General features: G+C 35.2%; 1 protein-coding gene across 1 annotated transcript in view; it reads left to right on the top strand.

The window, feature by feature from the left end:
- LOC132719553 (histone-binding protein N1/N2-like) overlaps positions 1-15,509 on the top strand; it is a 43,561-nt gene extending 28,052 nt beyond the window's left edge. Inside the window, exons 6-14 of the mRNA XM_060703332.1 lie at positions 2,856-3,013; positions 3,438-3,511; positions 3,889-3,962; positions 5,275-5,365; positions 5,966-6,089; positions 6,359-6,529; positions 7,218-7,316; positions 9,906-9,998; positions 15,159-15,509. Coding sequence (XP_060559315.1) covers positions 2,856-3,013; positions 3,438-3,511; positions 3,889-3,962; positions 5,275-5,365; positions 5,966-6,089; positions 6,359-6,529; positions 7,218-7,316; positions 9,906-9,998; positions 15,159-15,203 — 929 coding nt within the window. The 3' untranslated portion in view covers positions 15,204-15,509. The remainder of the gene's footprint in view (positions 1-2,855; positions 3,014-3,437; positions 3,512-3,888; positions 3,963-5,274; positions 5,366-5,965; positions 6,090-6,358; positions 6,530-7,217; positions 7,317-9,905; positions 9,999-15,158) is intronic.
- Positions 15,510-23,231: the final 7,722 nt, after the last annotated feature.

The following is a 23,231-nucleotide window of genomic DNA, read 5'->3' as shown; positions in this document are numbered from 1 at the left end:
TTGCAATTTTGCATTATAATTAGGTAATTATGTATTTCAAGGATGAAGACCAGAAATAAACCGGTCAAAACTTGTGAATTGGCAAATAATTTGGAAATTTTACTCAAAACTATCAAATTTATAACAAGAGGCGATGAAAAATGGCCTATGAATTAGGCTTTGACACATAATACAAGATGTAAGACGAGCTTAATCATTAAAGTTTAATTTAGCACCTAAAACACATTTTTGAACGATGAAAATAAACATTTTTAACGAGTGTTTTTGTAGTATATACAGATGTTTTCCGACGAACTCCGTGACAGTTATCACAAGAACTCCTGAACAAGTTATCATAAGAACTCCATCTTTCGTGTAACACTTCCTCCCCGGTGATATCTTATGCATGAATTTGTTTTATTGGATAACCATAAAAACACAGATTTACAAGTTTATAACTATATTAATATATTGTACTTTATTTTTGTGCCCCCACTATAGTGGGGGGGGGGGATTTAGATTTACCCTTGTTCGACCGTCCGTCCTCTTTTTGTGTGGCATGTAGCTCAAAAAGTAATTATTGACCTGTCACCTAGAGTCATGAAACCTTACAGGAAATGTTGATCAGCATGTGAAGTTGTGCACCTGGGTATTTTCATGTGGATATATGTAGTATTTTTAGAGTTTTTGCCCTTGACTTAGTAAAAATTTGCAATTTTCAACTTGTGTCGCACGTAACTCAAAAAGTATTTGACCTGTAGGCCTGAAGGTTTACAAGAATGTTGGTCAGCATGTGTACTTATGCACATTGGGATTTATTCAGTATTTGTAGTATTTGCCCTTTACTTAATAAAAGATTTTTAGTTTTCAACTTTGGCACATGTAGCCAAAAAAAAAAAATTGACCTAAGAACATAAGATTGACAAATCGGTGGAGTGTGGGGACACCCGTGTCCTATGGACACATTTCAAGTTAGATTTCCAGTGCCCACTATTACTTTTCTGAATAATTTATAAATAAATCATGCTTGCTGAGATTTCATAATCTTTCTCATTATGTAATATAAAATAATTTACCATTACATAAGTTTAAACAAAAGATGTTTTTAGTTTATTTAAGAAACCATCTGATTTTAAAATAAAAATAAAACAATTTTTGCATTATAACTACAATAGAATAAGCAAGTATAATTGCAGTTGTTAATTCATTTTGATCTTTTACTTGTTTCACTACTTTTTAGCTCACCTGTCAGGGTGAGCTTTTGTGATCGCTTTTCGTCCGGCGTCCGGCAGTCCGGCGTCCGTAAACTTTTACTTTAAATGACATCTCCTCATAAACCACAAGGCCAATTTCATCCAAACTTCACAGGAGTGTTCCTTTGGTGGTCACCTTTAAAAATGTTCTAAGAATTTAATTCCATGCAGAACTCTGGTTGCCATGGCAACCGAAAGAAAAAACTTTAAATATCTTCTTTTAAAAAATCCTAAGAGCTAGGGCTTAGATGTTTGGCATGAATTATCTTCTAGTGAGTGTCTACCAAGTTTGTTCAAATAAAAGCCCTGGGGTCAAAATTGGCCCGGCCCCAGGGGGTCATTGATTTTCCCTATATGCATATAGTAAAAACTTAAAAAATCTTCTTTTAAAGATCCCAAAGAGCTAGAGCTTAGATATTTAGCATGAAACATGTCCTAATGAGTGTCTACCAAGTTTGTTCAAATAAAAGCCCTGGGGTCAAAATTGGCCCCGCCCCAGGGGGTCATTGATTTTCCCTATATGCATATAGTAAAATCTTAAAAAATCTTCTTTTAAAGAACTCAAAGAGCTAGAGCTAAGATATTTAGCATCAAACATGTTCTAATAGGTGTTTACCAAGTTTTTTCAAATAAAAGCCCTGGGGTCAAAATTGGCCCCGCCCCGGGGGTCATTGATTTTCCTTATGTGTATAGCAAAAACTTAAAATCTTCTTTGAAAAAACCCAAATAGCTAGAGTTTAGATATTAAGCATGAAACATCTTCTAGTAATTGTCTACAAAGTTTGTTCAAATAAAAGCCCTGGGGTCAAAACTGGCCCCGCCCCAGGGGTGTCAATGTTTTTAACTATATGTATATAGTAAAAACTTAAAAAAAAATCTTCTTTAAAAAGCCCAATGAGCTAGAGCTTAGATGTTTAGCATGAAACATCTTCTTGTGGGTGTCTACCAAGTTTGTTCAAATAAAAGCCCTGGGGTCAAAATTGGCCCCGTCCCAGGGGGTCATTGATTTTCCCTATATGCATATAGTAAAATCTTAAAAAATCTTCTTTTAAAGAACTCAAAGAGCTAGAGCTAAGATATTTAGCATCAAACATGTTCTAATAGGTGTCTACCAAGTTTGTTCAAATAAAAGCCCTGGGGTCAAAATTGGCCCTGCCCCGGGGGTCATTGATTTTCCTTCTATGTGTATAGCAAAAACTTAAAATCTTCTTTGAAAAAACCCAAATAGCTAGAGTTTAGATATTAAGCATGAAACATCTTCTAGTAAGTGTCTACAAAGTTTGTTCAAATAAAAGCCTGGGGGTCAAAACTGGCCCCGCCCCAGGGGTGTCATTGTTTTTAACTATATGGGTAAAGTAAAAACTTAAAAAAATCTTCTTTTAAAAGACCAATGAGCTAGAGCTTAGATGTTTAGCATGAAACATCTTCTTATGGGTGTGTGGGGGGTGGGGCTATAAACATGTGAGCGACCTCAGGGCCATCATGCCCCTCTTGTTTTGTTGAGTTTTTTAAACATGAAGTGTTCTTTACAGGTGTCTTGACTGGGTTGCATTATGGACAGATAGAAGATTAAAAGATATGAACAAATTATTTCAGATATGCTTAATATTTTTATGTTTGTAGAGGAGGAAGAAGGAAGTGCAGAGGAGGGTGATGAAGAAGAGGGTGAAGGTACCGAGGAAGAAGGGGAGGGCACAGAGGGCGAGGGCACAGAGGCTGAAGGTGAGGCTACAGGTGAGGAAGGCGAGGAAACTGCATCACAAGATGGCTCACAGGATGGTGTAAGTTGATTAAATGAAATATTTGTTGACTCAATCTGCTAAGCATGTTTTTCAGATTTATGCCTCTTTCCTATGTTGCTTGAATTTAATATCAAGCAATGAGAAAAGTGATGTTGCTGTCTGCAGACACGTCTTCTTCTTAAATTTCATAATGTTCTTTACACTTAACATTTTAAGATCCTAAACTGGAAGTTTAAATAATTTGTACTTCATTGAAAACTTGCATTCAAATATAGAATGGAGAAAGTTTTAATAAAAGGTTACTGTAAATGAAAACTATTTTCACTATTTAGTTTTTATTACTTAAGTCATTGAAGCGGTACCAATTTTTTGAGAGCTATCTGTAAGGAAAATTTTAATGGAGATAAGAAAAACACCCTTCAAGTTTTTATTATTCACAAATAATGCACTCTTTTTGTTCCAGGAAAATGCAGATGATGTATCAAATTTACAGCTTGCCTGGGAAATGTTAGAGCTTGCTAAACTTATATACACAAAGTAAGATCATTTATATAGTTATTATATTTTATATTATTGGGCATTTCTTGTTGCTTATTATAACTTTAATGAAAATTCAATATTATTAAGATTTTTACAGCATTACAATAATGAGTAGTTTCCACTTTACCCATCATTAGATATTCTACTGTTGCTAAACAAAATTCATATTGAGAAATTAATTCATTTACTTTTCCGCAATATGAAATATATTGAGAATAGACTAATATAGTGGAGAGTAATAATGTTAAAATGCACTGAAACTGATTAGGAATGACAATTTCTTGCTTTAAATTTGGTCTAAATTACAAGTTTGATTTTGAAGTTGACTGAATTACTTTAATATTTTGTCTGCAATCTGTAATATTTGGTTTCAGAGATGATTCTAAAGAGGCAAAACTCCGAGCAGCAGAATCTCATCTTAAACTTGGGGAAGTTAGTTTAGAGACGGGTAATCTTTCATTTGTTAGAATTTGATAAAGAATTATAAAACATTTACTCAAATTTGATTGATAAAAAGGGTGAAACATAACATAGCTGAAAATACTCAGTGTTATTGTGTATTATTGCACTAAATTAGAAATCACATTGGTTAAACCATTAATATTTTTGTACAACTGGATGATTTCTCTACCTCTTTGTTATTGATTTATAATTATTTTATTTTAAGAAAATGTTTTTTATTAATTTAATAGTATGTTGAAACGTACCCGGGGTCTGCTAGCCCGGACACACTTCAATATCGACACGTGGGTTCTTCTCAAACACACGTAAATGGATAAGGGAAAATAGGGACACAAGGACTAAAAGATACGGACACCTGAAATAAGATTAACACAACTATTTATTAAATATACATTTCACAAACAATAAAATTGGTATATAGTATCTTCTGTGGATGGCTCTGGCTTGGGCTCCTCGTCTTAGGTCAGGAATATTCTGCTGTTACGTCTAGAATAATGTATAATATAAGATGTAATGAAAGGCTTGACAAATACGGTGTCACGTCTTGCCTGTGGTCTGTTACAAATTCTATGGTAGGAATTACCATGAAATGCTATAGGGTTGATGGGGTATCTAAAATGGTAACTTCAAAATACAGTGGTGTTCTACCCTGGTATATGGGTATCACTATAAAATATGGGATTATGGCTATGGAAACTTGGTCTTCAGTCAGGATCTATCATAAATGGTAAATAATGCCAAACTGCCAAACTAGATGATTTAATATAAAGCTTCTATATGAACTATTACTGGCACAAAGTATTCTATACCTTTCTGGTGGCTGGAGATACATCCATATTCAATATAGTATAGGTGTGGTCTGGTGGCTATCTACCAAGGTACTGACAATTTTGGCAGATTCGGGCTGCTATTTATAGTCTGGGACGCTGGGTGGCTAGCTTGGCTAGGGTGCCTAGCTTGGCAGTATCGTCATCGTCTTCGATGACGTCACTGCCAATCTCGCGCGGGCAGAAATTTAGCCAGTGCCAGCTGCCATGTTTAAATTGGCAGCGTGTGGCTAATTGAACATTAAAACGGCTACAACGTAGAAAATAAGTTATTTTAAGTAATATAACCATCGTAAATATTAAAAGGATGAAGTTATCTGTACATGTAGTGTATGTTTTGATGATTAAAAGTTGATGTCATGAAGTACAGTTAATTACTTTAGTACTTGAGTAGTTTCCGGATACGGGTTTATTTTCGGACGTAAAATGATGGGCCTGATCGTTACATTATTTACATTTATTTTATTACAGAGCAATATGAAGAAGCAACAAAAGATCTGAACAAATGTTTAGAATTACAGAAAGAATTGTTAGAGCCTGATAACAGATTACTAGCAGAAACGTATCCTTTCCATAAATATATAATTGGGCTGGAAATCATATTTGAAACACTTCCTAACATCACACAAAGTTTGTGTATATTGGTATCTCCTAAACTACTGAAGGACATGGTTGAACCTTAATACACTAAAGAGCATAATTGGAGGTCACTATGCAAGGCCCATAACTCTAACCTGAATTTTGACAGAATTGTGTATGATGTTGAAAATCAGTCAATAAATTATTATTGATAAGAACTAAAGTAATGATGATAAACACAAAACTGCACTTTTAATTTGAATACATGCAATAAATTGGTGTCTTCTCTAATTGGAAGATTATTTTTGATAATTGAAACAAATTTTTTATTTGGGCATACTTTGCTCTGTATATTTGATGCTCTTGTTATCAAATATTTCTGTGTAAAAACTTCAAATTTTACATTTTTAGATATTTGCACCTCATTCAAGCTCCTGTTGATAATTGACATTTTTCATACGAAATGAGAAAGTATCATTTTAAATTATCTTAATTCTTAAATTCAGTGGCATTGCTTTTGGAAAAGTTTTAAATTTAAATTTTAATGTAAAATAAATTCTTTTTTCCTTAACTGAGGCAACAGACATTACCAACTAGGGTTAGCATATTGTTTTAATAAACAGTTTAAAGAATCAACTGACAGTTACCAGGCAGCTATCAAAGTTATAGAAGAAAGAATAACAAATCTTGATAAAGTCTTAGAAAAGGTATAGGAAAAAAAAGACATCTGGAACTTAAATATTTTAACTGATCAAATGTAAACTTGCAGAACTTGTATTTTATCTATTTAAACTAGAAAGTAATGTTAGAAATTTTCTGATAAAAAGGAAATAAAGAAAGAAGAATATTAATTATTTCCAAATGCTCTTTTTATCAAAAATTATTTTTACACAATACTGGATTTACACTCTTGATTTTCTTTATGAATGACAACTGACTAAAGTTTTGTATTAAAATATTTTTTTTATTAAATCAGGCCACTGAAGAGGAAAAACAAACCAAGGACTTTGATAGTCCAATATACAAGGCTGTAAAAGAAATTTCCGAACTAAAAGAACTACTCCCAGACATTAAAGCCAAGGTTGATGATGTTGAAGATGAGAAAAAGAATATGGACGATCTTAAAAATCTTGCCAAGGAGGCTTTGGTAATATAACTTTTTTTAACATGTATAAACTGTAAATTATTGAAATTGTAAATATATAAGCATCCCTGCCCTAGTCATTACATTGGTTTTAGTACTGTGGTTTTTGGAATGACTAGGAGGTCCAAAATGATTGTGTCCATGGATGAATGGTAAATGTCTTCAAATTCAAACAACTTGCCCTAAACTGCTTAGGACTTTAATTTCACCAAGGCTTCTGATTCTTTCATATGGAAAGCTATTCAACTAGTTTACCAAATGTTGATGGTTCTGATCAGGTGCCGACATGTGTCTCAAATAATGCACTCCGAGGTTAGTAAAGCTGTGTTGACATAACTTAAAAAACCCAACCAAAAATAAAAAATACACAAGTAAACATTTTACTTACTTCATTTCTACAAAAAAAAAAAATAAAGTAAATTTAAGGTAAAAAGTGCTGAAAATGGAAAGTTAGAAGTCTGCTATTTTTATTGAACTGTAAAATTTAGCAGTCCAGTAAAGAGTGTATTACTAGCGCAGTCTGATCAGGAGCCATGCTATCAGTTTCTCTACTTGTAATAGGGTTTGTAAGCAAACAACATGGATCTTGATCAGACTGCGTGGATGCGCAGGCTGGTCTGGAACTATGCTGGTTGCAAACCTTTTATGTTGGTTTTGTCATGGCACGGCTATTAATAATATTGTATTGTAGGGAGGTTTGTGTTCAAGTTCGGCACCAGCAGAAAGTGCACCAGCTCCCCCCAAGGACGATGTTAAAGCTTCCGATATAAGCCATCTAATAAAAAGAAAGGTGATTGTAGTATTTTGGTATTACTATTTTATGTAATTATTTCTTTGTTATTACCATTTGTTCTAACTTAATATTTAAAGGTACAATTGTTAGTTTATTATTAAGTGTTTATATCAATTCTTTTCAATAAAAACTGTGAAAAGTAAGTTTTACTGTTAGTGAGGTTTTCGCCGAAAGGCTGTTCGATAATATTTAGTCAATAAAGTACCTTAATAAATACAATAAAGTATGAAAACTTTCCTGATATATCAGTCTGTGCGAAAGTCCGTCGGTCCTCGGTCCTGGCTGAATAAAAATCATGCGGTCCGAGAAAAATTCCTTTCCGTCAGTCCTCGTGTCCGAATAAAATTTCAAAAAGTTAAAAATATCAATGACCTGATTGATAACAAGTTCCCGGTGACGCAAAGAATTAATTAAAGAAGATATTGACCAACCTTAGATCTATTTTGTACCTGTCAAATAGACCTAAATACCTCTCTGTCTTCAAAAAGTTTCATCAACAACGGTAAATTTTGCCGTAAATTACAGATTTGAAAATTTTGTTTTATGATGCCTGTTGAAATAGCCGATTAGTAACAATCTTAAAATAATCAAAAAATATTTAATCTAATATAATCAAAATCAACAACAAGTAGAATTGTGAATGTTTCTGCAGGAAACAGACAAATTTTCAATTGTCACATATTTTCGCGATGCCACTTTTTAAAAATCGTATTAAACAAAAAGGAAACTTTGTTTTGTTAAAATGTGTGTAATAACACTTAAATGTAGTTTAAGAATTAAAATTACTAAAGATATTGTTCACATTAGTTGAGATGGAGGTATTTACCAGTATGTGTTTGTCACATACAATGAATATTTTCTTATGGGAGGGGGGGGGGGTGTGGTGTGAATCTGGAAGAAAACAGCATAATGGTTTGATGATGTAGGGTTTTTAGCTCACCTGTCACAAAGTGACAGGGTGAGCTTTTGTGATCGCTTTTCGTCCGGCGTCTGTCCGGCGTCCGTCCGTAAACTTTTACTTTAAATGACATCTCCTCATAAACCACTAAGCTAATTTCATCCAAACTTCACTGGAATGTTCCTTTGGTGGTCACTTTTAAAATTGTTCAAAGAATTTAATTCCATGCAGAACTCTGGTTGCCATGGCAACCGAAAGAAAAAACTTTAAATATCTTCTTTTAAAAAACCATAAAAGCTAGAGCTTAGATATTTGGCATGAAACATCTTCTAGTGAGTGTCTACCAAGTTTGTTCAAATAAAAGCCCTGGGGTCAAAATTGGCCCCGCCCTGGGGGGTCATTGATTTTCCCTATATGCATATAGTAAAAAATTAAAAAATCTTCTTTTAAAGAACCCAAAGAGCTAGAGCTAAGATATTTAGCATGAAACATGTTCTAATGGGTGTCTACCAAGTTTGTCCAAATAAAAGCCCTGGGGTCAAAATTGGCCCCGCCCTGGGGGGTCATTGATTTTCCCTATATGCATATAGTAAAAACTTAAAAAATCTTCTTTTAAAGAACTCAAAGAGCTATGGCTAAGATATTTAGCATGAAACATGTTCTAATAGGTGTCTACCAAGTTTGTTCAAGTAAAAGACCAGGGGTCAAAATTGGCCCCGCCCCGGGGGTCATTGATTTTCTTTATATGTGTATAGCAAAAACTTAAAATCTTTGGAAAAACCCAAATAGCTAGAGTTTAGATATTAAGCATGAAACATCTTCTAGTAAGTGTCTACAAAGTTTGTTCAAATAAAAGCCCTGGGGTCAAAACTGGCCCGGCCCCAGGGGTGTCATTGTTTTGAACTATTTGTGTATAGTAAAAACTTTAAAAAAATCTTCTTTTAAAAAGCCCAATGAGCTAGAGCTTAGATGTTTAGCATGAAACATCTTCTTATGGGTGTCTACCAAGTTTGTGCAAATAAAAGCCCTTGGGTTAAATTGGCCCTGCAACGTTTAGGGGGGTTGGTGGGGCCGATATACAGGTGAGCGACCTCAGGGCCATCATGGCCCTCTTGTTGAAATTATATTTCAAATCTTTTCAATCACTTTTATGGTACAGTGTATTCCATTTGGGACATACCAACTACCATTTTCCTGAATAATAAGCTTTTTCTCTGTTCAAACTCCGACTCTCAAACCCCTAGCTTACTCTGCTAATAAACATCATATTCGTCAACTGCATAAGTGCAGCAAAGATGGCTTAACATATTCAACGTGCTCTGTGCTCCTACTTTTCTGTGCTTGGGAGTCCAAGGACTCCTCCTTTGAAAATCCTAGTGCTTAAGTTATTTCAATTGGTCAGCATGTTCTTATGTTTCTATATTGATGGTCTCACTAATTTAAAGAAAGACAATCATTTTTACATTCAACCGAGTTATTATAAAACAATGCTTGAAATGTCTGGGCCGGAAAAATATCATCCGGGCCGGAAAAAAACCTAAGTGTCTCGTTCCTTGTGGCCTGAAAAAAAATTTGACTTTGGCATAGACTGATATATTAAGGTTGTAGTTTAGATAAACATTGAACCTTCATGGAATAAATGCTATATTGTATGTAACATATATTTAACAACTATATTGGTGTAATAGAGAAAATCGGAGGAGGCAGAAGATGAAAGTGCCAAGAAGCCAAAACAAGAAGCTGGAGATGGTGATGCTAAAGTAAATGGTACATCAGACAAGGTACTAGCTCTTGTTTACTATCCAGACAAGCACACTACCCTTTAGATCCATTTAAAGCTGATATGAGATTTTTGTGTCACCTATACAGAGTAGTGGCAACATTAGGGATCACTTTTCCGTCATCTGTCTGTCTGTCTGTCTGTCCGTCTGTCCATCACAAAACTTGTCCGGACTACTCCTCATAAACTACTGGTGCAATTTCATCCAAACTTTACAGGAATGATCAGTACCAAGTCTAGGTGTGCATATTGTCAGCATTTTCCGGTTCAATGAATTTTGTCAGAGTTATGGCCCTTAAATAATTTTTAATTTTAAAGTTTGTCCGGACTACTTCTGTTATACCACTAATGCAATTTCAATGAAACTTGACAGGATTGATCTGTAGCTCAGGTCCCTGCGCATATTGCACAGGTTTTCTGGTTGAATGATTTTTGGCAGAGTTATGGCCCTTTGATAAAAAGGTGTTTTTTATGCTCCCCGAAAAATTTCGGGGGAGCATATAGTCAGTATAGGGGCGCCTTGTCAGTCTGTCCGTCCGTCTGTCTGTCCGTTTTCTTGTCCAGAGCATAACTTGAAAACCCTTCGAGATAATTTGTTTAAACTTCATACAGTGGTAGAGGGCATTGAGGGGAGTGCAGTGTCAAAGAACCATAACTCTATTTTGCCCGGTTTTTGAATTATCTCCCCTTAAAGAAAAATCTTGTCCGGGGCATGACTCTAAAACTATAAGAGATATAAACATGAAACTTTGTAGGTGAATAGATCTCAATGGGTAGATGTGCAGTGCATAAGAACAATAACTCTTTTTGTCCTAATTTTGGAGTTATTGCCCTTTGTTAATTTCAACACTTTGAACTTTGTCCGGAACATAACTCTAAAACTATAAGAGATATCAAAATGAAACAATGAAGGTAGATAGATCTCATTGAGTAGAAGTGCAGTGCAAAAGAACCATAACTCTGTTAAGCCTCATTTTTGTATTATCTCCCCTTATAGAAAAATCTTGTCAGGGGCATAACTCTAAAACTATAAGAGATATCAACATGAAACTTTGTAGGTGAATAGATCTCAGTGGGTTGATGTGCAGTGCATAAGAACAATAACTCTTTTTGTCCTAATTTTGGAGTTATTGCCCTTTGTTAATTTCAATACTTTGAACTTTGTCCGGAACATAACTCTAAAACTATAAGAGATATCAAGATGAAACATTGTAGGTAGATAGATCTTATTGAGTAGAAGTGCAGTGCAAAAGAACCATAACTCTGTTAAGCCTCATTTTTAGCTCACCTGTCACAAAGTGACAGGGTGAGCTTTTGTGATCGCTTTTCGTCCGGCGTCCGTCCGTCCGTCCGTCGTCCGTCCGTCCGTAAACTTTTGCTTTAAATGACATCTCCTCATAAACCACTAAGCCAATTTCATCCAAACTTCACAGGAATGTTCCTTTGGTGGTCACCTTTAAAAATTGTTCAAAGAATTTAATTCCATGCAGAACTCTGGTTGCCATGGCAACCAAAAGAAAAAACTTTAAATATCTTCTTTTAAAAAACCATAAGAGCTAGAGCTTAGATATTTGGCATGAAACATCTTCTAGTGAGTGTCTACCAAGTTTGTTCAAATAAAAGCCCTGGGGTCAAAATTGGCCCCGCCCCTGGGGGTCATTGATTTTCCCTATATGCATATAGTAAAAACTTAAAAAATCTTTTTTTAATGAACCGTAAGAGCTAGAGCTAAGATATTTGGCATGAAACATCTTCTAGTGAATGTCTACCAAGTTTGTTCAAATAAAAGCCCTGGGGTCAAAATTGGCTCTGCCCCAGGGGGTCATTGATTTTCCCTATATGCATATTGTAAAAACTTGAAAAATCTTCTTTAAAAGAACCCAAAGAGCTAGAGCTAAGATATTGGGCATGAAACATCTTCTAGTGAGTGTCTACCAAGTTTGTTCAAATAAAAGCCCTGGGGTCAAAATTGGCCCCGCCCCTGGGGGTCATTGATTTTCCCTATATGCATATAGTAAAAACTTAAAAAATCTTTTTAAAGAACCGTAAGGGCTAGAGCTTGGATATTTGGCATGAAACATCTTCTAGTGAATGTCTACCAAGTTTGTTCAAATAAAAGCCCTGGGGTCAAAATTGGCCCCGCCCCAGGGGGTCATTGATTTTCCCTATATGCATATAGTAAAAACTTAAAAAATCTTCTTTTAAAGAACCCAAAGAGCTAGAGCTAAAATATTAAGCATGAAACATCTTCTAGTGAGTGTCTACCAAGTTTGTTCAAATTAAAGCCCTGGGGTCAAAATTGGCCCTGCCCCGAGGGTCATTGATTTTCCCTATATGCATATAGTAAAAACTTAAAAAATCTTCTTTTAAAGAACCATAAGAGCTAGAGCTTAGATATTTGGCATGAAACATCTTCTAGTGAATGTCTACCAAGTTTGTTCAAATAAAAGCCCTTGGGTCAAAATTGACCCTGCCCCAGGGGGTCATTGATTTTCCCTATATGCATATAGTAAAAATTTAAAAAATCTTCTTTTAAAGAACCCAAAGAGCTAGAGCTAAGATATTTAGCATGAAACATCTTCTTATGAGTGTCTACCAAGTTTGTTCAAATAAAAGCCCTGGGGTCAAAATTGGCCCCGCCCCAGGGGGTCATTGATTTTCCCTATATGCATATAGTAAAAACTTAAAAAATCTTCTTTTAAAGAACTCAAAGAGCTAGAGCTAAGATATTTAGCATGAAACATGTTCTAATGGGTGTCTACCAAGTATGTTCAAATAAAAGCCCTGGGGTCAAAACTGGCCCCGCCCGGGGGGATCATTGATTTTCCTTATATGTGTATAGCAAGAACTTAAAAATCTTCTTTGGAAAAACCCAAAAAGCTAGAGTTTAGATATTAAGCATGAAACATCTATTAGTAAATATCTACAAAGTTTGTTAAAATAAACGCCCTGGGGCCAAAACTGGCCCTGCCCCAGGGGTGTCATTGTTTTTAACTATATGCATATTGTAAAACTTGAAAAATCTTCTTTTAAAGAACCCAAAGAGCTAGAGCTATGATATTGGGCATGAAACATCTTCTAGTGAATGTCTACCAAGTTTGTTCAAATAAAAGCCCTTGGGTCAAAATTGACCCCGCCCCAGGGGGTCATTGATTTTCCCTATATGCATATAGTAAAAACTTAAAAAATCTTCTTTTAAAGAACCCAAAGAGCTAGAGCTAAGATATTTAGCATGAAACATCTTCTAATGAGTGTCTACCAAGTTTGTTCAAATAAAAGCCCTGGGGTCAAAATTGGCCCCGCCCCAGGGGGTCATTGATTTTCCCTATATGCATATAGTAAAAACATAAAAAATCTTCTTTTAAAGAACTCAAAGAGCTAGAGCTAAGATATTTAGCATGAAACATGTTCTAATGGGTGTCTACCAAGTATGTTCAAATAAAAGCCCTGGGGTCAAAACTGGCCCCGCCCGGGGGGATCATTGATTTTCCTTATGTGTATAGCAAGAACTTAAAAATCTTCTTTGGAAAAACCCAAATAGCTAGAGTTTAGATATTAAGCATGAAACATCTTTAAGTAAATATCTACAAAGTTTGTTAAAATAAACGCCCGGGGGTCAAAACTGGCCCTGCCCCAGGGGTGTCATTGTTTTTAACTATATGTGTATAGTAAAAACTTAAAAAATCTTCTTTTAAAAAAGCCAATGAGCTAGAACTTAGATGTTTAGCATGAAACATCTTCTTATGGGTGTCTACCAAGTCTGTTCAAATAAACAAATAAAAGCCCTTGGGTAAAAATTGGCCCGGGGGTGGGGGGGGGGCCTATATACAGGTGAGCGACCTGAGGGCCATCATGGCCCTCTTGTTGAATTATCTCCCCTTATAGAAAAATCTTGTCAGGGCCATAACTCTAAAACTATAAGAGATATCAACATGAAACTTTGTAGGTGAATAGATCTCAATGGGTAGATGTGCAGTGCATAAGAACAATAACTCTTTTTGTCCTAATTTTGGAGTTCTTGCCCTTTGTTAATTTTAACACTGAACTTTGTCCTGAACATAACTCTAAAATTATAAGAGATATCAAGATGAAACATTGTAGGTAGATAGATCTCATTGAGTAGAAGTGCAGTGCAAAAAAACCATAACTCTGTTAAGCCTCATTTTTGAATTATCTCCCCTTTTAGAAAAATCTTGTACTGGACATAGCTATAAAACTATAAGAGATATCAACATGAAACTTTGTAGGTAGATGTATCTCAATGGGTAGATTTGCAGTGCACGAGAATCATAACTCTGCCTTGTTTAATTCTGGAGTTATTGCCATTTGTTTATTTTCACTTTTTGAAGTTGTCTGGAACATAACTCAGAAACCATAAGAGATATCAACAAGAAACTTTGTAAGATGATCGATTACAGTGATTTGAAGTGCAGTGCAAAGAACAGTAACTCTGCCTTTCCTAATTCTGGAATTATTGCACTTTGATCTTTTTCCAGGGACATAACTCTGAAAACCTATTCGGGGAGCATCACCCGGCTCAAACGGGGCTCTTGTTTTCTGTGTGTTGCCAGATACGCAAAAGCTTGTCCGGACAACTCCTCATAAACTACTGGTGCAATTTTATCCAAACTTGACAGGAATGATCAGTACCAAGTCTTGTTGTGCACTGTCCTTCTGTCTGTCCGTCGGTCACAAAATTTGTCCCAACATGAAATTGGCCATCATGAGCCGACACATGTGATTACTGATCGCTCTTGTAATTATTAATGGTTGTCTCAGCCAAACAGGTGAAAGTAATTCACTGTTGCAGACTTTTAGTCCACTTGTTACTAAACATTTATTTGAGCCGCGCCATGACAAAACCAACATAGTGCGTTTGTGACCAGCATGGATCCAGACGAACATGCGCATCCATGCAGTCTGATCAGGATCTATGCTGTTCAATTACAAACCCTATTACAAGTAGAGAAACTGATAGCGAACACCATGGATCCTGATCAGACTGCGCGGATTTGCACCATTATTGTTCAAACAAACTCTTTAGAAATTAACCTTATTTTAATATATTCAATAAGTTAAGCAATTTTCATGAATTTTATGTCATTTATAGGTAAAGTGCATTTGTACAAGATAAACTAATTTTCATTGTAAAATTTTGCAGAAGGCAGAAGAAGCAAAGCCAGAAGCTATGGAAACTAAATCCTGAAAAAAATTAGGCAGATCAACTGGACTTGGCTTAGACTTGGTGAATTGTGTTCAAAACTTTACAATATCATATGGCTAGTGCTTTAAGCACATGATGAATTATTGGACAAATTATGAAAACAAAATTCATTGAGCCAATGTTAGTATATCAAAAGTGTTGAGTGAATATTTGGTGCCATGTTAAATGTTTGATACCAATTTCACATTATTGAGTGTATATAGGCAGATGACAGTAGCTGACATGTAGAAGGTTTCATTATTCTCAGTGTTCATCTTTATGTAGTGATTTAATACATTTGTTCAGCAACTTCCGTCTTTGTCTTTTATTATGCCCCCACCATGTAATGGCTGGGGCATATAGTGTTACCCTGTTCCAACATTTTGTCCTTCCATCCTTACGTCCTTCCGCCATTCTGTCATTCCGTCATTATCAGTTTCCATTCATTATCTTAAGAACGGTTGCACACATTCAACTCAAATTTGACATATGGATATGTCATGAGAAAATACAGGTCAAGTTTAAATTTGGTCATGGTTAGAAGATTTTTGGCGGAGTTATGCCCCTTTTACTTTGAAAATAATATGAAATTTCAGTTTCCGTTCATTATCTCCCTAACGGTACAACACATTCAACTCAAACTTGACATATTGATTTGTCATGAGAAAATACAGGTCAAGTTAGAATTTGGTCATGGTTCGATGATTTTGGGCAGAGTTATGCCCCTTTTACTTTGAAAATATGAAATTTTCAGTTTCTGTTCATTATCTACCCAACAGTGTTACATATTCAACTTAAATTTGATATATGGATATGTCAAAGGAATGGGCAGGTCAAGTTGGAATTTGGTCATGGTTTGATGATTTTTTGGTAGAGTTATGTCCCTGTCACTTTGAAAATAATATAGATACATCTTGGGAATGAGCAGTTTAAGTTTGAATTTGATCGTGGTTCAATGATTTTAGACAAACTTATCTTTCCTGAATGTTGGAAAAATTTTGAACTTTCAGTTTCAGTACTCATATATTTAGCCATTATTTTGGCTACAAATATGCAATATGCTATTTTTAAAAGGTTAAGACTGAATAATTTCAGTGCCTTGAACATTGTATGAAAATGGTTTATTTTTACATTGAAAAGTTTTAAGGGCTTTGAACTTAAAATGAAAAAAATAATAAATGCACCATCTGAAATTTTGGCTGCATGCGGGGGCATCCGTGGCATGATGACACATTTCTAGTTTCTACCATAAACTTATAATTAACTTAACCATTAGCCTGCTAGCTCAACCTATGCAACAGTGCAGACCAAGATCAGCTTTGCCATCTGATTATCGTCTGCACTCACTGTTCACTATTCTATTGTTGCATTTGAAAATTTCCCTAAAAATGACTGATTTATTCAAACTAAATGGTAGACAAGTCCATAAAGATATTTAGCATGGTACTGTAAGGATTTAAAAAAAAGTGAAGCACAGTGAGATGTTGGTGCAAGAACCAGGTCTGTAGCTCAAAGGTCAAGGTCACACTGACTTAATTAAATAAAGTGTATTGATGTTTGTGTCTGAACAATTCTTTCATCCCTGCATGGATTTTAGAATAATTAAGCATAAATATGCGTGAAATAATGTTTCGCCACAAGAACAAGGTTTCTAGTTTAAAGGTCGGCATCACACTTGATTGTAGAAGGCATAGGTGTTCGGCGCGTTGATTGGTCACTAACCACCCCCACCCCTCACTTACTCTACAACCCTCCTACCTCTCAAAACCATGTAAACTGCAGTATTTTTCATTTTAAACATGTTTTAATCTTTGTTACATGTTTTTTATTCAATTACCTTCATCCTCACAAAAAAATAAAAAATGATATATGTATATATATTTAGTAAATTTACTAAGGGTTGTAGAATGTGTGTGGGGGGTTAGGGGAGTTGGCCCGGGGGTAGTGACCAATCAACGCCCCGAACATGTATAATTATGTCTCCCAAAATCTTTTCGAGTCTGTCCGTCCGTCTGCATAAAGCATGTCTGGCCTGCACTGGTCAAACTACTGGTGGGATTTCAACTGAACTTTACAGGTGATCAGTACCACTCATTGTTTTGCACATCCCAGGCATGTGCTGCTTTGCTGCACAAAATGGCCACCAGAGTTAAATATATAAAATATTTTCCGGCTTTCACAAGAGTTCAGTACCATTCCTAGTTGTGCATATCATGGCATATTCCATTTTGCTGCTCAAAATGCCCGTCAGAGGTATAAATAGAAAAATATTGTCTGAGCTACTGGTGGAATTTCAATGAAATTGGTAAAGCTTGCTTGATACTTCAGAAGTCAACAGATATACAAATATAGCTGATTCAACACAAAGAATTAATTATTTGCACACATCTGAGAAGATGATTTTTCTTGTGATCTTTTGCCATTTTTATCATTTCAAAGGCGACACTTTCAAGTGTTACACAGTTTATTATCCCCCGGCAATAGATAGGGGGATATTGTTTTGGCGTTGTCCGTCCATCCTTCCGTTCGTCCGTCCATCCGAATGTCGTTTCCGGACTAGTTCTCTGAAACTACTGGCTGGAATCCAACTAAACTTTATGGGAATCATTAATATCAAGAGGAGATGCCCATATCGTCAACTTGTTCCGGTCAGACCCTTTAGCTCAGAGTTATGGCCCTTGATTAGTTATGCAGTATGCATATAGAGTTAAAATCGTTTCTGCGCTACTTCTCTGCTACTACTGGCTGGGATTCAACGAAACTTTATGGGAACCTTCAATACCAAGAGGAGGTGCGCATATCGTCAGTTTGTTCCGGTCAGACCCTAAATTTAAGGTATTAGCGCCCTAATGCATTACCTCCGCTTTGAAGAGTATTCAAATAGGCTAGAACTACTGTTAACTTCATTGAAATGAGGGCCATTGGTTTCTCTTCTGCAATTATTCTTCTGGATTATTGATGCGTTTTAGACTTCATCAAGTGGCATTGGTTTCGGATATTGAAAAGGCTTTTTTACAAATTGGCTTACAACAGGATCAGCGGGATGTCACACGATTTCTGTGGATAATATATATAAACAGAGCAATTGTCAGTAGTGATGAACATTTAACCAGTAATTATAAAGATGAAGAAAAACAAAAAGAGTGTGGAATACCTAATGAAGAAAATTAAATGCAAGCAGAAGATAACGATGAGAGAGAATGTGAAATAAACGTAAATGATATGGAAAATGAGGAACGAGATGAAACAAATGATAATAGCTTCCAAGGTAGAAGATGACAATTTAACGGCGGCGAATTTGACTATAAGGATTGTGAACAGGAAAGTGATTACATTAATACGCAGCAAAGAAGTGAAGAAAGTGATCATGATTCTATGAGTGATAACGTGAGTGCTACATATGATATAAATAATGACGTAAGCTCAAAAGACGAAAACAACAACGACTATGAAAGTGATGTTTGTGATTACCAGTAGTGTTGAGGATGATGAAGTGATTTTAAGCAGTGATGGTGAGTCTGCACATGGAAACATTGACAACAAATGCACAGATGTAGTGCCGTCAGAAGTTACAACAAGGACTCAAACTTTGAAATTAACATTTACAAAGAAGACGACATACATTGGACAAAATGAAATTGAGACACACATGAGTGCCGATCAAGAATACTATGATGATTTAGAGTAAGTTTAAACTTTGGCCGGGAGTGTCGCGAAGAATGCGATAAAATTATTGTTTATTTTGTTATTATCCGCCGGCTTGACACTAAATTGTTGTGACCGCCGGGTATTTGTTGTCACCGTCCGGTTTATATTTAATTATATTTACATGATTTTCATAATTTTTACGTGCAATACGTGGTATATTAAAGGAATTGCTATCTTGTTTTAGTGAGTTCGTTTTAGCTCGTTAAAAGTAAAGGATTATTATGTTGAAAATTAAAGAAATAAAAGTTTAAAGGATGTAAAAAAGTTATTTTAAATCCAGCGAAGTAAAGATTGCTACAAATCCCCAGAAGGGTCAACTTTTTTTTCCTTTTTTATTTTCTTTTAACATTATTTATATATCTCTTATGTCCCATTTAGAAAGAAAAAGTGTTTAATTTTGATTTTTTAATTTATGAGGTATCTATTGGCTAAATAATGCTAAATCTAGAAATTAATATGGTACCTGATATTTTCAAAGTGTAATATAATCAAAACTAGACGGTAAAAGTATTTCATAGTTTACAAGATCAACCAATATACTTTTTTAAAAATTTAGGGAAACTTTGAAAACAGGCACTCATTTGGGTAATTTCTAAGAATTTTTTAAATTAGGCTCCCTAAGTAGTAAAATGGTCAGACACGTGGTAAAAATGGGCGGGGTAGGGTAACATTTTTATATAGATTTCATAAATTTTAGGTAGATACCATAACTTTGCTTATTTGGATTGTTAGCTGAATGGTACTATTTGTTTCTTACCAAAAATTAATGGGAAAACATTTTTCATTAGAATGTTATTGCAGATTATTTAAAGGTTCCTAGTTTCTAAAAAAGGGCCCTCTTAACATCCTAGCTTGAGTTCAGAAAAGTGGCCATAACTTGATTTCCGTACGGTTAACTTTGTTTAAATTTTGCATAGGTGTACTTTAAGGTATACATCTGACTTATGATGTCAAGTTTTTAGTGCCCATTAGGGTCCTTATACCTTAACTCAGAGTTTTGGCCCTTGATTACTTATGCAGTATGCATATACAGCAAAATCGTTTCCGAACTACTTTTCTGCAACTACTGGCTGGAATTAAACAAAAATTTATGGGAACCTCCAATACCAAGAGGAGATCCGCATATCGTCAGCTTGTTCCGGTCAGACACTTTAACTCAGATTTATGGGCCTTGATTTGTTATGCAGTATGCATATAGAACATAATATTCGTTTACGCACTACTTCTCTGCAACTACTGGCTGGAGTTCAATGAAACTTTATGGGAAACTTCAATACCAAGAGGAGATGTGTATATCATCGCCTTGTTCCGGTCAGACACTTTAACTTAGAGTTATGGCCCTGGATTATTTATGCAGTATGCAACCAGAGCAATAATCGTTTCCGTGCTACTTCTCTGTAACTACCGGCTGGAATTCAACGAAACTTTATGGGAAACTTCAATACTAAGAGGAGATGTGCATATAGTCGCCTTGTTCCGGTCAGATACTTTAATTCAGAGTTTTGGCCCTTGATTAGTTATGTAGTATGCATATAGAGCAATATTGCTATTTCTTTCCAACTGCTGTATCGATTTCAACAACACGTTATGGCAACCATGGATACACAAAGGCAATTTACATCTCATTGGCATGTCCAGATATTACTATCTAACACAGAGTTATGGCTCTGTTATTGCCCTGAATATTTATCAAGTACAAAGAATATAACTGTTTATGACATGATAAATATATCAATAAAGCCTTATGTCTTCAGTTGTTGTGTTAGTAATAACCAGTACTCGGCGGGGGATATAAATTCAACGAATTTGCTTGTTTTTACTTGATATGCTTCAAACGGCGTATTTTATATTAAATACTAGTAAATAATAAGCCTTACATCCATATGTTTGCTACATTTTTTTAGCGAAACAAATTATTTCGATTTTACAGTATTCCTTAATATGGCCCCATTTGTCGTCTGCACTGTGTGTGTGTAAGTAAACTTATATGAGCCGCGTCACGACAAAACCAACGTGATGCGTTTGCAACCATAAGGATCCAGACAAGCCTGCGCATCCTCGCAGTCTGATCAGGATCCATGCTGTTAGCTTAAAAACCCTATTACAAGTAGAGAAACTGATAGCAAAGAGCATTATCCTGATCAGATTGCACGAATGCGATGCTCAGGCTGGTCTGGGTCCATGCTGGTCGCAACCGCATTACGTTGGTTTTGTCGTGACGCGGCTCATACCATCTGGGTGGATATCAAAATGAGACAAGCCATAATTAACAAACTTTTTGATATCCAATCCATATCGTGATCTAAACAGGAAATAAGCTTGTACTTATTACTAAAGGCTTTTAATGTATTCTGCTTATTAGTCCCCTACCGGTTTACCAGAGGGGACTTTAGGTTTACCCTCCGTCCGTCTGTCCGTCCGTCAGTCCGTCCGTCCACTAAACTGGATCCCGCGATAACGCAAAAAGTACTAAAAATATTTTTATGAAACTTGATATATGGATAGATGGCTGTATAGAGATTATGCACATCTTTTTCTTTTTTTTCCTATGCTGAAAATTCTGGTTGCTATGGCAACAAATAGACTGAAAATATGGCAAATTTTACACATAACCTGGATCTAGTGATAACGCAAAAAGTACTGAAAATGTTTTTATGAAACTTGACATATGGGTTGATGGCAGTCTGGAAATTATACTCATTCTTTTCTTATCTTCCTATGTTGAAAATTCTGGTTGCTATGGCAACAAATAGACTGAATTTCAAGATTTCTGATTCTAGTTTTTAAGTTTTTTCACTATAAGTTCTTTATTTCTTAAGGTATTTTCTTCAAACTTTAAATATAAGTTGCTAGTCATCAACCACATCATATGTGACAAAGTTTACAACTCTAGCACAAAATTTATCAGAATTACCTCCCTTGAACTTAAAATTTTCATGAAAAAAAATATTGTTTTTTTTTAATAACTTCTTTTTTTCTGAATGTATCTACTTCAAACTTCATATATATGTTTCTTATTATCACTCAAAATTTGTGAGAAAGTTCAATACTCTAGCAAGACTATTTCCAGAATTATGCCCCTTTTGAACTTAGACTTTTTTCGAGAAATTGGTCATTTTTACTCCAACTTCTCCAATCATGATAAGATTTTCTTCAAACTCCCACATCATAATAATATGATAAGGTTGACAATCTAGCATCAATATTTCCAGAATTATCTCCTCCTTAAACTTTTAATTTTTCTTATTCATTCTTTAACTTTCATTTCTTTTAAATTCAAAATAAACATTCATCATTCATACCTTCATGACTAATTGTTCTTTGTTACACTCACATCATGTATGACATCTTGCATCTTTATTTCAAGAGTTATCTCCTTTTTAAAAATTTTGCTTTTAAAAATGTTATATTTTGATAACAGGGATGTTTAAAAAATAACTGTAGAGTGTCCTTCAGTCCGTCTGTCTGTACATAAAAACTGTTTCCTGTGATCACTTTTAAAGAACTTTTTCAACAAATTTACTTAAAATAGAAACATAAGTGAATAGCCAATGGCCCTTCAGAATGTTGCTGTGGTTCTTACCAGTAGGGGACTTATGGATTGCTTGCAATACTATGATAATTGCTTGGATTAAAAAAGAAATAACGGAGTGGTCACTTATAAACATTTTTTTTTTACAAAAAAGATAAATTATAATATGCATCTATGTTGGTCAAGCGACATCGATAATTTTTTATATAAAAATCTAGGTGTTCATTGGGAAAAATCGTTTGTCACAAAATCCTTGCCATTTAAAATCCAGCAATATTTTGCAAAATTTTGCAACAACAGTCAGCAGACTCAGCTAGATATGTCCTAAAACACAATTGAGCCGCGTCACGACAAAATCAACATAATGGGTTTGCAACCAGCATGGTTCCAGACCAGCCTGCGCATCCGCGCAGTCTGATCAGGATCCATGCTGTTCGCTATCAGTTTCTCTACTTGTTTTACGGTTTGTAAGCGAACAACATGGATCCTGATCAGACTGCGCGGATGCACAGAATGGTCTGGATCCATGCTGGTCGGAAACGCATTATGATGGTTTTGTTTTGGCGCGGCTCAGTTCTTTTTCAACTATGTTAAGACTGGGATACATTTAATTAATGTTTTAAATTAATTAAATCAATGATGTATGAATTTTGCTGGTCATACAGTCATACAGGGGTACACAATACTACAAGAGTCATACAGAAGGATACAGCTAGGAAGATTTTATTCATTGTTGTCCATCTCAGAGAGTCATATTATCATATTGGGGATACACGATACCACAAGTCATA

Source organism: Ruditapes philippinarum, unplaced genomic scaffold (genome assembly GCF_026571515.1).
Source record: "Ruditapes philippinarum isolate M1 unplaced genomic scaffold, ASM2657151v2 ctg116_1_1_1_1, whole genome shotgun sequence".
Classification (NCBI taxonomy): Eukaryota; Metazoa; Mollusca; class Bivalvia; order Venerida; family Veneridae; genus Ruditapes; species Ruditapes philippinarum.
The sequence above is the reverse complement of the archived record's forward strand: the minus strand, read 5'-3'. Positions and strand labels throughout refer to the sequence as shown.